The sequence below is a fragment of the Ciconia boyciana genome, chromosome 1 (assembly GCF_034638445.1).
Source record: "Ciconia boyciana chromosome 1, ASM3463844v1, whole genome shotgun sequence".
NCBI lineage: Eukaryota > Metazoa > Chordata > Aves > Ciconiiformes > Ciconiidae > Ciconia > Ciconia boyciana.
Genome location: NC_132934.1, coordinates 63,936,465 through 63,951,638, shown reverse-complemented (window position 1 = coordinate 63,951,638; position 15,174 = coordinate 63,936,465). Strand labels below are relative to the sequence as shown.

At 46.0% G+C, this 15,174-nt stretch overlaps 1 protein-coding gene across 8 annotated transcripts in view; it reads right to left on the bottom strand.

Annotated features, from left to right (window-relative positions):
• Positions 1 to 2,041: 2,041 nt before the first annotated feature.
• HIPK2 (homeodomain interacting protein kinase 2) overlaps positions 2,042 to 15,174 on the bottom strand; it is a 144,973-nt gene continuing 131,840 nt past the window's right edge. For 2 of the 8 annotated variants that reach the window (XM_072871810.1, XM_072871835.1), the window contains exon 15: positions 12,710 to 13,440. In XM_072871810.1, the coding sequence (XP_072727911.1) occupies positions 12,973 to 13,440 (468 nt within the window). In that variant the 3' untranslated portion in view covers positions 12,710 to 12,972. Of the gene's footprint in view, positions 4,620 to 12,183; positions 13,441 to 15,174 lie in introns of those variants that run through there. The other 6 variants (XR_012044045.1, XM_072871775.1, XM_072871826.1 and 3 more) reach the window with 6 other exon arrangements.

Genomic DNA, 15,174 nt, shown 5'->3' with positions numbered 1-15,174 from the left:
CAAGTTTTAATTAATTTTTTTTTATGAGCTTGGAATGAAAAAAGTGGGATAAAGTGACTTTTTCATATTTAACAAGGTCACAGACCAGAGGCAGTATGCTGTCCAAGTACAAATGGGAAGCGTTCCAGATGCCTGCTGGACTTACGGCCTTCTGCACCCCAACACCACGTGTCTGGATGTGTCCAGAAAAGCTTGTGCACAAACGCAGCCTGGAGTTAAGTGTACTTAAGCTACCTGGTGTGCCTTTTCATTGGACCTTGTTACCGGGTTACCACAGGGGTGGACAAGTCCCCGTGGGGATGGAGTGCTGCTCCCTGGTCTGTGCTGGGTCCCCAGGGCTGGCACAGCGGTGGCAGCGCTGCCTGGAGAAGCCTGCTCCTGTCCCAGCCTGCTGCCTTGACAAGTGGGATTTAGTGGGGCTCAGGATCCGTGCATTGAGCTCCTCTGGTGGCTGCTTCCCTTTGAGTGAAAGCCCCAAATAGTAGAGACTTTGATACACAGTGCAGTGTATCAAAGGCCTTTAAATAACAGCCTTTATTGCTCATTATTTGCACAGCTACCTCGCAGTAGAAAACACAAAGGGAAGCGCATTGCGGGAAACGCTGATGCAGGCGTGTTTGCCCTGGCCTGCCTGGCACAGTAAGAAAGAGAAGACACAAGAATTTACAAGACGCAGGTCCACAGCTCCAGCACGGGTTTGCTGTGGAGGTCTGACACACGTGCACAGGTGACTAGAGGGCAACAGCCTGCGTTTCATGGAGCAGGACCATTCCTCTCCCTCTCCCAGTGCCCCTTTCCAGTTTCATTTGAAGTGAATAGCAGCTAGGAGGGCAGCGCAGCATTGGAAGTCAGACAAGTTCTCCTCATATGGATAAATACAAATTTAGGTGCCAAACTTTGGACGCCAAAGGATTAAAACATAGCGGCTGCATTGGAAAGCACAAGCAGCACATGCCAGGAACAACTGCACCGCTATGCATACACCATGTCGGTGTGTCCCCCCACCCCCCCAATTTTAAGTAAGAGCCATACCCACCTTGAATAAGCTGGTTTGGCGAGGTGAACACTCTCAGAGCAGCAGCAGAGATTCCTTCTGGCCCAGGAAGAGCTGGACTGGCCCAAGGTTGGTGGTGGTGATTTGTACCAGCTGCTCCGGCTTATGCTCTCCAGGCGCTGACATTACCGCAGCTCCAGTGGGTTTGTGCTACCGGAGAGACGCGTCTGACCTCAGCTCCACAGCGGGCTGGGCTCCCCAAGAGAACACCCATTGAACATCCCTCTGGCCGTCCCCAGGAACGGAGAGGCTGAACTGAAGAGATAAATCCCCTAGCCCAGGAAACCCAGTAGCTTGCACGAGTCACTACACTGGGAAGGGTCAGCAACACACCAGGCAGGTCTTATTCCCCCTCTGTTAAGAGGAGTTGTTGAGGAGCCACTTGCCTCCTCCAAGGTGATACCCTGATATAATAGGGGACCCTTTGCAGACATGCCTCCAGCTTGCTCCTGAGCAAACCTCACGGTGAAAATCAGGCACAGCCCAAACAGCAGTCACCGCTATTGGCAACAGGTGGTGGTTTAAGCATTTTAATGTCTATATAAACCTTTCAAAGGTCAGCTGGGACTTGGCAAAGAAAGGAAAGGGAGCGAATGAAAAGAGGGCTCAAGCATAATGAAAAGAAAAACCAGACTGATATTTGCAGCCGATCCCCACACTTCAGTCGGCACAGCGGGACGTAGCAGGGGGCTCTCGATGGAGCTGAACGTGGCAGCTCTGAGCAGCCTTCTGTGCTTCAGTGAAGCCCAGATCTGAACGGAGATGCTCTTCTGCCCTGGGAAAAAAATACATCTCACAAATCTAAACATGTCACCTCAAAGGGAAAACTATTTGTTATTAATGATACTATTACTGCTGTTTTTCCAGTAGTCTGAGGAGATTAAATAATAGTAACTGAAAACTAACCAAATGTTCAGAGCAAACTTTAACTAGCAAGAAGACATACAGACTCACAAACTTTGCAGTGACTTAAAACAGTTTAATGTAATTCCAAGACAAAGTGTGATTACATTTCTACACATATACAATATGCATATGTGAGTTTACAAATTCTGATTAATAACTCGTTTCACCTCAGAGACCGAAAAAATGATCAAAAAGAAACCGTGAATAACAAGCTATAACATAGTTCACCACAACGGGACCTCCTTTCTCACCCTACAGTTAGTAATATTACAATTAAAATAACTATATTCTTCTATAATGTATTTTCTGTTAAAATCATCTCATAAATTTACAATGCTATTATTAGTTTCCAAGACTAATATAAATTCACTCCATTTTTCTACAACGAAAATGATTATTAATTAGAAGCACACAACGTCATGATGAAAAACACAAGCATTTTTTTTTAGTAGCAAGAACTTGATTGGTTAAGAATTAGTTTTCTTGTAAAACATTCTAAAGCCAAGTAAAATATCCATTCTTATAACATACCTATAATATGAGACTAAGGAATAGGTTACATATAGGTCTACAACACATCAGTTCGTTTTTGTTTTTTCTTTTAAAAGAAGAAAGACGTATTACCAAAAGAAAAAAGAAAGAAAAAAAGGAAGGAAAAAAAAAAACAAAAAAGAAAAAAGAAAGGGACAATTCACATAGGAAAAAAGCAGTACACAAGAAAATACTGTTGCACACAATAATTTTCACAAAGATTAACATGGATTAACACTCTTATTACAGAAACCGTACAGTGAAGGAACACAACGGCTCAGGGCTTTCGTGGGGTTACTGGGCTGAGATGATACTGTAGAGAAAGAACCACTCGAGATCCAGAGCTGGGGCAGGGGCATCTTTTCCCTTGCGATTGTGATAGTTTCACAGCTTCCCCCCCTGCCTTCCCCTTAACAATTTTGGTGCAGTGTATATTAACTTCCACTTTCCATCCAGAGTATGCTGGGCTGGTGGGCAGTCGAAAGGCATAAAACATTCTCTCCATTTCCCCCCTCCGTTTTTAAAAGGATTTTGCAGCTCACAAGAAAAATGTTTCACCCGTTGGTTCATTTTTAACTACCTGAAGTCTAGACTCTTCACCTTCCGAGATGCCCCTCCTTCTTCTCTCTTTCTCGCTCCCTCTCTCTCCTCTCTCTCTCTCTCACACACTCCTTTAATAAAGCTATTAATGACACTTCCTCTCCTTTCAGAAATTTGATTTGGTATGAAAGATACAGGCTACATTCTGGTTCTGCCCAAGTAGAATATGGTACCCAAAACGCCTTGATTGCTCTGTTGGTGAAACATGGGACGAGGAGATCCTTTTTTACACCTGAAATGCTTGTGCCCTGGAATATCTGTGGAAGTTTCGTTTTGAGAAGAATACAGAGCAAAAAAATATAAAATAATAGAATAAAAATTCAAACACATAAGGGATAAAGGGGGGAAAAAGAAAAGCCAGAAGTGTTGTACGTAACCACGTGAGGTGGAAGCATTGCAGAAGCGTTTTATTTCCTTGCTGAGGGCAGAGGTGCTATATGTAACCATCCAGATCCTACGGGATGTGCGTTGCCAGTGTCGGAAACCCCTTCTTGCCTAACAAGCTGCAAGGCAAAGTATTCAACAAGACTCTGTGGCTCCTCCATTTGAGCGTGCTGGCCTGACTCCCCCCACGAGAACAGACGACCAGGCGGGCGCCGAGGGCAGCAAAGGCTGACGGCTGGGCGGTGGTGCACGATGAGAAAGGGTGGACGTTTTCCACTCGGCCCGCATGCTGCTGACAGCCCTGGCTGGCCGTATGATACGTTATCGCTTTGGTAATGATGTGGCTGACGGGGTGGGCACGGCAGCCCCGGAATGGTGCTGAGGAAGGAGGAGGAGGCGGGTGGCACTCCCCTGGCCCCACCGCCGCTGATTGTACTGGGAGCAGCGCAGGCGCCCAACTGCAAAGCATCGCTGATCGCTCCTTTTCACTACCTCTGCTCTAAGCTGACTGATACAGCCCCGTCAGGCATGATGGAAACACGTAAGGAGCCCTCCTGAAAGTACCCGAGCTCCATGACCGAAGCTCGGTTCTTCAGATGTACATATACGTATTTTTAAATGCCAATTCCTGTACTTTCATGACCTCAAAGTACCATTTTGCTCAGCAGATATTTATACCATGTTCATTGGTTACCCAAGTGAAAGAACACAACAGACAAAACTAGACAGCTAAGTGAGACTGGGGAGGGGGGAATGTGATATATCAAAATGCAAAGTGCAGGGTAACGGCAGCGGGGAAACAGCATTGACGGGAACTGGCACGGGCTGAGAAAACAGAGCTGACAAGGAGATGGTCAGTGAACTTTGTATTGCGTTTACTGGTTCAAAACATTTCTGTGGTGGTAAGCATCGTTTGTAAGAAAGGGGTGAACAGATGGAAGCCAAATTACAGCATTGCTTCTGAGTGGCTGTCACACACACACACACACACACACACACACAAAACCCCCCCACAAAATAAAACAAGCATTCACTAACTCAGGAATTAATCATTTGGCTAATGATTTATCAACAGTACAGTACAATCCTTCCTTTGAATGTCCTTCATTCTCCTGATGCGGGTATCTTCATCCAGATGAGGATCCTACATAGAACAGTGAATTTAGTATCGTGCTCCCTGCTTCAACCCAAGGAGCCTGATAAAGTATGTTATTAAAACAAGCAAACAAACAAATAGTTTATCATCTGTTGGACTAAATCTTCAAAGTGGGTGGAGTGTTTTTTCGACCAGACTTTGGAATACAGTGGATTACTTGATCTCTGGACTGACTTTCCAACACTATGTTATATCTCAAAACAGAATATACATATTAAAGACACACTTGTACTTTTCAATTTTTAACGGGCAAAATTAAAAAGAGGCAGCTGTATTGAGTTTTTGAAGGTGTCACTTATAAACACAAGATTTCCCTTAAAAAGTACCAGTTTAAATGTAAACTATAAAACACTGTAATAACTATAAAATGTAGCCAGAAAACTGTTTAAGTAGCCACAGTCTATTATTCAGTTCATATTGGTTTAAAACGTGACTCATTAAATATCTTCTAGAAGGCCAAAGCATTTTACAGTAGCTATAAACATATATACTTACATGTGCATTTTAACATCACAATTGATTAAAATACATAAAAGAGTAATCTATTCCTTGGTTTAATTTTTTTTTTTTTTAAAGATTCACTGTCTTCAGAATTCACTCAAGCAACAATGACCAGGGTGGGCATTTATCGCTATTCTGCCCCTACGGAGTTCAGAGTCTTTGAATCAAAGTTCAAGCTGGCTACATGTTTTCAAAAAGGCTAAAACCAGGATGAATGCCCACATTTGAGGTAATTATTGCCATTAGGTCACAGTTTGCGTAATATAAGTGTATCTAAATCCTTCTTTAAAAAAAACAAAGGTATCCCGCGGTACTGGGGGATACCTGTTGTAGCAATCAGAATCCAGAATCCTGATCAGTGGGTTTGCTTCCAAAGGAGCCAGCGGTCCCAGAGCACCAGGTGCCCCCAGGACAGCTGCCGGCCAGCCTAGAGCTCAGGCAACAAGCCTTTTTTTATTTTTTATTTTTTAGAAAAAAGAAAACAAAAGAAAAATCGGAGGTGCCATAAAATAGATGGGTAACATTTCTGATCAGAATTCCAGACCAAAGCTTTTCTATCTGTCTTATTCCTTTCCAAATAGTTTGCTGAAAAAAAAAAACAAAATCAAAACACATCGGCATTAAATATTAACTCTATGCCAGCACTGCAAAAACTCCTTGGCTACGTTCTGAAAGTGGGATAAGCTTTGCTTTTGCTCTGAGCATTGTTGCCCCATTGCTTTCTGTTTCAAAGAGGAAAGCTTGTTTGAAAAAAAGAGAAAAGAAAAGGAAAAGGAAAAGGAAAAGGAAAAGGAAAAGGAAAAGGAAAAGGAAAGGAAAGGAAAGGAAAGGAAAGGAAAGAGAAAAGAAAAGAAAAGAAAAGAAAAGAAAAGAAAAGAAAAGAAAAGAAAAGAAAAGAAAAGAAAAGAAAAGAAAAGAAAAGAAAAGAAAAGAAAAGAAAAGAAAAGAAAAGAAAAGAAAAGAAAAGAAAAGAAAAGAAAAGAAAAGAAAAGGAGAAGAAAAAAGAAAATAAAAAATAAAAAATAAAAAATAAAATAAAATAAAGAAAAAGGAAGAAAGAAAGAAAAGAAAGAAGAGAAAGAAAAGAAAGAAAAGAAAGAAAAGAAAAAAATTCCCTGGCTGTCAGAAGTACACGCAAGTATTTACAAGGTTCGTGTGAATCTGCACACAGTTCCCCTCACAGCAAAAGAGTTAAGAACAGAGATGTCACAATATTTATCAGTGCAGTAAAAAATATCATTTTTGGAAAAAAATATACCTTTAGTATTGCCTTTCTTAGATTAACTATGATAAGCAAAAGATTAAAAACAAAAACTTCATCTTCAAACACACGTGAATAGTCTGTTATAGCAGCACTGCTAAAACTGGAAGGACAAAGCTAACCCGTAAATGAGAAACAGGAGTTTCAGACCATAAATGCCGAACGCAAAGCCTCCTCGTATGCTTCCTAAGACTTCTGAAGAACCAAGCCAATCTACCGTTCAAATTTCACTCTTGACACGGGCAAATGCTCTAAGCCGTGTCTTCCCACTGAAAGCAGAGCTCAGCCTGGCTTACCTCCAGTCCAGTTCTTACACCTCCACCTGCATCAGCAGCTCTTCACAGGTATCTACTGCCGCTGGGATCACTCCCGGCAACTACGTTTGCCACAGGGGAAAAAGACGCCTTCCGCGAGAGCCCTCAGTTAGCCGTGCTCCTCCGCACGCCGCCCGGGCTTATTTCAAGGGGCCGGCCCCTGCGGTGGGTCCCGCTGCGTGCCTGGGGTGGGAGGTGAGGACGGTGGCATCACGGTGTCCCTCACAGGTAGCGGCATTCCCGGGTGGTGGGAAGGATGGACCATGGAGACACGGACCAGCCCGGAGAGCCCAGTGCCTCCCGTCCAATGCAGTACTCCAGCAAGGAGCCCACGCGCAGCCATTTACAACAGGACCGCCACCATGGCTTCGAGCACCGCTGTAAAATGTTGTACCTCGCTCAACATCTGCAGCCCAGGGTGAACTTCCCAGTGTCGTCAGAGGCAGCTTCGCTGGAGTACGGCAGTGGGGGAACCCCAGCAGCACAGACCCATCTTCTCCTCCCCAAGTACGGAGGGAGCAGAATGATTTATAGGCACAGGAGCAGGCCACAAGATGTAAGCTGGGGACTCCACATACTTTGCACACAGGCTTTTCCTCACAGGAGCACCAGCGAGACTCGGGGATGGAGTAGGGGGTGACATGGATGAGTGCCCAGGACCGCAGATCCACTGCTTTGAAGCTGCCATGGGAAATGGGACCACAGCAGGGACAGCTCCGTCAGCAGGAAGGGGGAAATTGTTCCCTTCCCACATTTTTACCTTCTGCATTGCCTACTCTCAACAAAGATTATTTCTGCAGACCTTGCATACAGTTATCCAGGATTTGGCCCACAGGTAGCACTGCAGATCTCTGATGGGCTGATTGCCAAGCCATGGAAAAACACACGTGTAAGTCCAACACCCTTGCCCAGCTCTGCCTGGCATGACCAGGGCAGCGCTGTTTGGGGTCCGACCCACGGATCCCAAAACCAGCATCCTAAAGCCAGAGGAGACACTACAGAAGCATGCAGAGCATCCAAAAGCTTATCCCCACTACGCAGCTCACCATTTCTACACTGCATTGTCACCACTGAAACACTTTAATCAACGTGAACAATAATGAGAGAAGAATAGTTTTTGTCATCCCCTACAGTTTAGGATAGCAGCAATATTTAGTGTGAATTTCTCTGCTCGTCAAGCTAGCTACTCGAAACAATGACAGAAACTTGAGAGAGAAAAAGAAGAGAGAGGAAAGATGGAGTTCCACAGCTTATCCCTATTGCCTGCCAGTCATGACTCGTGGCTTAATTTCATTTCTGGAGTGGGTCGGGGTCTCTTTCTCTCTCTCTTAAGAAAAAAAGCTTATTTGGTTAAAGAAAAAACCATGTTTATCGCCCTTCAAGTTTGTTAATGGAATTGCCTTCAAGCCAAATTACAAGACATAATCCCTTCAAAGTATAAAAAAAATAAAAATGTCAGAGACAGAAGCGTCCCTTTCTTGGAATGTTTTACGTATTACAACAAAACTACAAAAGAGTGAGAGAGAGAGAGAGACTTGCCAAGGCCCAATTTGTTGGGTGCAAGCAGGTACAACTCTGCCGAGGAAGATGCAATTGCATTTGCTCTCTCAAACAACGGGATTTGGCCCAGTCTGCGGTGAGAAATGCTTCCATTCGGGTTTTCCATTCTGCTCACGTTAGTGGTTCTCTCCGCTCCCTCTTGGTTTCACAGCAGGAATTTGAACACCCATCTCTGAGGAGAGGCAACGTCCGTGCTTCCTTCTGCTTCCCGCACGAGAAGAATGCAAGATGAGATGATGGGGAAAGGGACCGCTTTTTCACTGTGCCAGCCATAAGCCACCCATAAAATTTCCTGTATCTAAACATTCCCCTCCCCTCTCAAGTTTCCATGCCGTTTCCCCCACATGAAGAACACCAACCCAACCCAACCACGCCAATCCCGTTTCCTCTCCAAAGGACTTTGCGAGCAAAACAAGCTGGCTGTTACTATGTATGTGGCACCGACAGCATGCAAAGCTTTTGCTTCCTCTGCTAAAACGATCGGGTTTCCCCTGTGACTAACCGTACCACGCTTTCTTTCCATACTATGCCTTTATACAGGTGTGAGGGAGGAGGTGTTGCTCAGCTCCCCCACACCCACCAGAAAACACACAGTGTTGCACCATCAAAGCAATTTCATGGCTGTGCTGTGCATCTCTTGCAATCACTGCGTCCCATCACCGCAATCATCTGACCACCTATGGCTGGCAGGTCAGCGACTCCAGGTTGGACAATGTGAAAGGTGGCTCCTCCGGCATGCACTGCACCCCTTCTTGCTGCCAGCATCTGCCGTTCTAACAGCTCCACTGCCAAACACCCCCCAAAATCAGATTCGAGCCCGCATGGGAGAGCAGGTCAGATGGGCACACAGGGAAAACGCAATTAATACAAGTAAAACATTACTGTGATTGAGATTGCAACCTTCCATGCTTCGCCAGTCCTAGGCCAGAGGAGTGCATAAACAAGTACTTAACTTGAAGGGTTAAGTCTGTTCTTTAGCAAAGCACTCAAGTGCATGATTAACTTTAAGTCTCTGCTGAAGTCCTATCATTTTTTTATGGAGTTTGAATTCAGTTACTGCTTCCCTCCATAGAAACAGAGCAGGCGATGCAAATGAAAACATAAATACCTAAACTCTAGCAACCAGAATAGCTTAATAAGATTCCACAACAAATAATTGTAAAAGAAAGGAAAATCTACATCGGGGACAAAAAAAAAAAAGGCAAGCCAAGCATCCTGGCCATGCGGACACCTGATCAACCTTCAGTGAGAGCGGAAGAGCAGGTGAGGAACCTGCCCTGTCTGCGGCTGTGCGTTACCCAGCTAACGCCGTCCATGCACGCCAGTGTCCTTTATCCAGTGATGGGACTGAGAGCCGTGCTCACGCCTCTGCCGCGGCTCCTCTGATAGCCCTGTTTCTGGAGAGCCATCTATCTGCTTTCTCCTTTAGGAAAACCAAACCCTTAACGCGTAGCGTGACCTTGGGTTCACCGAAAGGGCCCCATGATTATGGCCTGGAGCACAAATAGGTCTTGAGGTCTTGATCTCATATAAACTTCCTATCAAACAAAGTGATGGTGAGCTGGATCCCAGGGCACCAAGGTCCTTACCTGCCTTTGATCCAGCTCTCCTGATAGATGATTACGTTAGCTGCTGTTTGGTTTTGGCCTCTGAATGAATGATTCTGGTCTTATTCTGAAATGCATATGTGACACGGAGGATAACTCCTGTCCCTCAAGGCTGTAACTGCTCTCACAGAGCAGCCCCACTCCCCCTAGGTTAAAGGCAGAGTTTTCATCCTCGGGACAATCTCATTTCCCCTTCCTCCTGCAGTTTTCACAAACACAGCAACCCTTCTGGTGCCACTGATGAAGAGAAATAAAATTAACAACAATAACAACAATACTAAGAGAAAAAAAACCCCCACAAAGATTAAGGAATGCGTGTGCAATTAAAACCCAGAGTAAAATATAATAACAATAAAATAATAATCATAATCATAACAACCATACAATAAAATAACATTATCTTTCCTTTTCATGACACAAGCAGCATGACGCTCTCACTCCCAAACTGGTGGGAGAGGAGAGGAATGCAACAGAGAGAGCAGGGCTTTATTTTCCTGCCTCAGACGAAAGGGGACGTGTTGTCTTTCCAAAGGAAGCGGGGGGTAAGGTGCATAGGCTGCTAGGAGATCGCATCCTCATCTACAGGATACTGAGCTGGAATGAAGGACAGGCAGGAGAAGAAAACTGTGCAAGGGTAGCCCAGGAACCAGAGCTAGCAACCAGGGAGGTTATTTGGTGGTTTGCCAGAAGACAACAGCCTTGTTGAACAGCCTATGCATAGCGGGATCCCTTCTTCTTCCAGGCCAGCCAAGCACTTACCGCAAGACAACGTATTTGTGCTTGTCTTTCCGTCAGCTCTTCCCACGTGAGAGAACCTCCTTCCTTACTGCCACCCAGGGAACCCATCCCTCACCACCCTGCCGACAAACCTGCTATTTTCCAGCATCTTGTGAAATACCGGAATACTTCATGCTCTAGTTACAGGGAAATGTAGAGTGGAACTGAGCCACCACGTAGACTTCAGCTTTCATGGAAACACGGAAACGTTCTATCAGACTCTCTTCTCTCCTTCCTCCCCAGACCATCCACAGACATGGGTACTCTAGAGACACTTCCAAATACTGATGCACCGGTGCAACTGCCATTACCAGCGAAACTCCCCTCTGGACCAAACCCAACTGTAGGAAAGGGTCTCTTTAGAAACCTGTCAGAAAACAAGACGACCACGTAGCGTTCCTTGGCATGGAGGACCCAGAGGGCCACCGTGCCCTCCGGTTCCAGAGTCACTCTACCACTGCAGGCAATCTGTTGGGGTGTAGGTGAGAAGGGAGGAGGGGAAGCGCACACTGTCACAGCTACGATAGAGCGGGTAAGGCCCGATGTATTCCAATACTTTTGTCACTTAAGAAACCTGAGTTTGACTCTCTCAACTGGATTTTCTGGTGCTTGCTTTGAGACTCCAGCCCTTTCCCGACCCCCTCCCATTGACAGACGTAGTGAGAGATGTTGGCGACAACTAGTGTTTCCCCCTTTCATGGGCTAAAGTTTTGTTCCTATTTCAGAGACACAACCGGGACAACCTGACAACTTGGGAGGACGCTGTCCTTCCAGTCCACCGAGAACGTCAGCAAACAGCAGAATGAGAATTCAGTTTCCGGGGAGGAAACTTGCTATTTCAACAGGATGGAAACAGACCAGTCCACAAACGAATCCCCAGACCCTCTGGGAGTCACCCTGGGTCTCACAACCGACCTGGTCACTTCCAGCTCATCCAGTGCTCGACAAAACTCCCAGTTAGATGCACTTCCAACCCCAACGAGCCTCCCCAATACCTCGCCAAGTGAGCTAAGATTGACGACGTGGGAAAACAACCCAAAACACCACCAGCAGAAGAAGAAAATCGGCAATAACAACCCCCAAAAAAAAGAAAAAGAGCTGAGAGTAAATTCCGACTAGCCTCAGTCAGTTTCTAGGAGTACCAGTGGAAGTAAACCCTTAAACCGCATCTGTAGTTCGGTAAGGCACTACGAGGGAATGATGTAAAACTAAGACTGTGACAGTTGTAATGGCTGTGCCGAGGAACACACCACAGAGAGAAGGCAGCATCTGCACGCACACGCACGCACGCACACACACACACGTACATACCTGGACAATCACATTTGTTACATGCCTATGTTATATCACTTTTCTTTGTGCAATCACATTGAGGAATAGTCTATTGGTATCGTTGAAGTTCAACACAAAATAGTAAAAACGGCGTATGACCTGTATAGTGCTACATTCTACCGGGGGGGGGGGGGGGGGGGGGGGGGGGCAGCTAAAATGTCTCCTCCTATACTAAAACGGCTAGGGATTGAAAAGGAACATTTCCAAATAAAATAAAATGAAAAGCAATTGAAATCCAACATACATTATTAGAGTTCTCATTTAAGAATAGCATTTCTCAGGGATTTATCCAGTGTGTTCAAGGAAAGGGAGAAACATCCCCATTGCTTCTGCTCTCAACCAGTGCTGCATGGCCTGCTTTGCCCACGTGTTTTTAAGCATAGCAGTGCTAGATCCAAATTTAGAGCACTGGGACAACATTTTCTCCTCCTCCCTCAGCCTCCCTTACCCATTTTCTATTTCCAGAAAAAAAAACCCAAAACCTTATGTATGGTCTGGGATACAGAAACCACTGCAAAGATGGGGCATAAACCCTTTGAAAGGCTGGATAAATCCCTAATCCATATACCTATTGGATTAAAAACCTCATGGATTTCATTTTAGGTGTTCTGGACAACAAATTTCTAAATGTAGCTCACTATTGGATGAAAATAACCTTTTAAAGTCTATTGGTGAAGTTCTTCAAAAGACAGGACCCGCTGGAGGGTCCTTCTGCTTCTCTCTCGCTCTCTAGTTTGGTGCAGAATGGTTGGGTTTTTGTGGGTTTTTTTTTTTTTCTGTTCTTTTTTTCCATTTTCTTTTTTTTTTTTAAATAAAAAGTGTAGAATTGGTTCTCCCCCTTCTTTCCTCTTTTTCGTTTCTTCCTTAAAGTCTCCTTCGTTCAAGTTTCACGCGAGCCTCCCATTGCATTGTTTGTCATGTTCTTCAGTACAAAAGCGGCCGCCTCACTCCCCCGGGACGGGTGTGTCTCTCGCTCCTTATTCCAGTGTTTAGATGTAAGGGTACTGGTTGACCTTGGTGGGGCTCAGTGGGTATCCAGTGTAGACTGTGGAGGCTGGAGAAGCACTGATATAGGTCTGATGGGCAAACTGAGCCTGGTACTGACTCGGGTGGATGGTGGGCGAGGGCAGAACCCGCGGGCCCATGCTGACAGGGACCTGGTGGACGATGCTGGCGGGGTAGGTGGTGTGCTGCACGGCGTGCCGCGCAGACCCTTGGGAGGCCACCAGGTGTGCGACGGTGCCCGTGGAGCCCAGGGCGGCAGGGGCGGTGTATGTGTAGAGGTGGGGTTGGGTGGGCAGGTGAGCAGCGGCAGCCGCGGCCAAGTGAGGATGAACTGTACCATGGCTGGGACTATTGTGCGGGAAAGAGTACGGGGCCTGAGCTATCGTTGGAGTGATGTAGGCTTGCTGTCTCCGGTGACTCCCTGTGCGATCGGTCGTGATGTGCTGCTGGGCCTGGATAAAGACAGCAACAGTGATAAGCGGTTACAAGACAAGAGATGGCTCTTTACCTCCTCAGCGGTGCCTGGGAGCCTCCCTACGACACCAGGACGGCCTCAGGAAAGTCCCTTGCGCTCCTCCTGACACCCTCAGCACCACCACAGTCTTCCCTTGGAAACGGGTGATGGCAAAGGGTCCCTCCCAAGCCTAGGAAGACCCTGCATTTTCATACATTCACCAAAATGGCCCCCAAAAGGACAACGGAGTCCCCCACTTTGAGCCACGACCTGCTGGTGCAGCTAACATGAAGACCCAACCTTGGATGCCTGGCTCCTAAGAACATCTTCCACAAGTCCAGTCGCTTGCACAACACGTCTTTTGTTAGTGAACTCTCTGCTGACAAGATGGGGTGCGCTGCTAGCTCAGGGGAATGAAGTTGCCTAACTATGCCTGGAACAGGCAATTTATTTTTGCTCAGTTTGGGTCCTTGCGCTTATCATTTCCTCAGTTAGTAAAATAACTACTTTATTTTTTAAAGATAAAACCCTTGGCTCCATCAGATCCTACAGGTGCCTGGTACCCTCATGTAATCAGCTATAATTACTTGAGCACAGGGCAATTTTCTTGCAGTGGGACAGGAGCAATGTACTTTTCCAGGGATTTTTCTAAGTTTTTTTTTTTGCACTGCACAATGTCAAGGAGTTTTCCTGGTCATTTGTAGTCAGAGTATTAAATAACCAACAAAATAGGAATTAGAAGGCAAGAAGGGCAACGCTCCATGTTATTTCCTTCTGTTCTTCCAAGCCTTCTCATCCTCTTTGTAAGCACTCCCTGTGCTGTCATTGTGGTCTGAAATGCGGCAGCCACACTCCTCCCCCACTCTTGGAAACAGCATCTCGCCCACTTCCTCCATTTTCACTCACTTTTATTTCAAGCTTGTTTAAATTTTTAAATTGCAACTACATTTTGAGGGGGAGGGGACATTCTTCTCCCCCAAATTATTTAAAAAAAAGCCCCGAACAGTTCTGCTTATATCCAGCTTTGGATGCAAACCAGCGCTGTCCTCTGAGCTCTCCAGACTTTCTCCTCTTGAAGTGTTGGTAACTGCGCTGCAACGTCCCTACGCTCATTACCTCACCTCAGGGTAGAGAGAAGCCCCAGGTGCAGTACGTGAAAAGGGCGTTATTCACTGAAGCTCCTGGGGAGCTCCCTGGGTGTTTCGATCACAGACTATGAAACATCTTGAGAACTGCATGCTGCCAAGTAATGAGATTTGCCCAGATCTCAGCCCAGGTTTATCACGGGATGGATCAAACTCATTACATGAGGTCATGTATATGCATAGAGGCTCTGCTTTGCCTTGTCACATCTGATGGGAACTTCTCTCCCAGTCTCGCAGCTGGGCTGATGCACTCCCTTCACTTAGAAGATACTCTCCCCATGGTTACCTATAGCTAAGGAGAATTCAGTCCTTCCTACACGGTCCTGCTCCACTCCTTTGTGTCTGAGCCACTGCACCTTCTCTCTCACATTATTCCCACTCACACTGTTAGATCATCTAACTTCAAAACCCACGGTAAGAGTACCGCCAGCCCACTCAGGGGTGGGATCTGCACTACCTCTACTGCCTGAGCTGGAAGATCAAAGTCTGCAGTGAAGTTGAAACAAGTCGATCAAACTCAACATGGGGCCCAACTATCGTTAGACTGGAACAGGACAGCCCGTGCTGGAGGAGTGGTAGGTTACAGC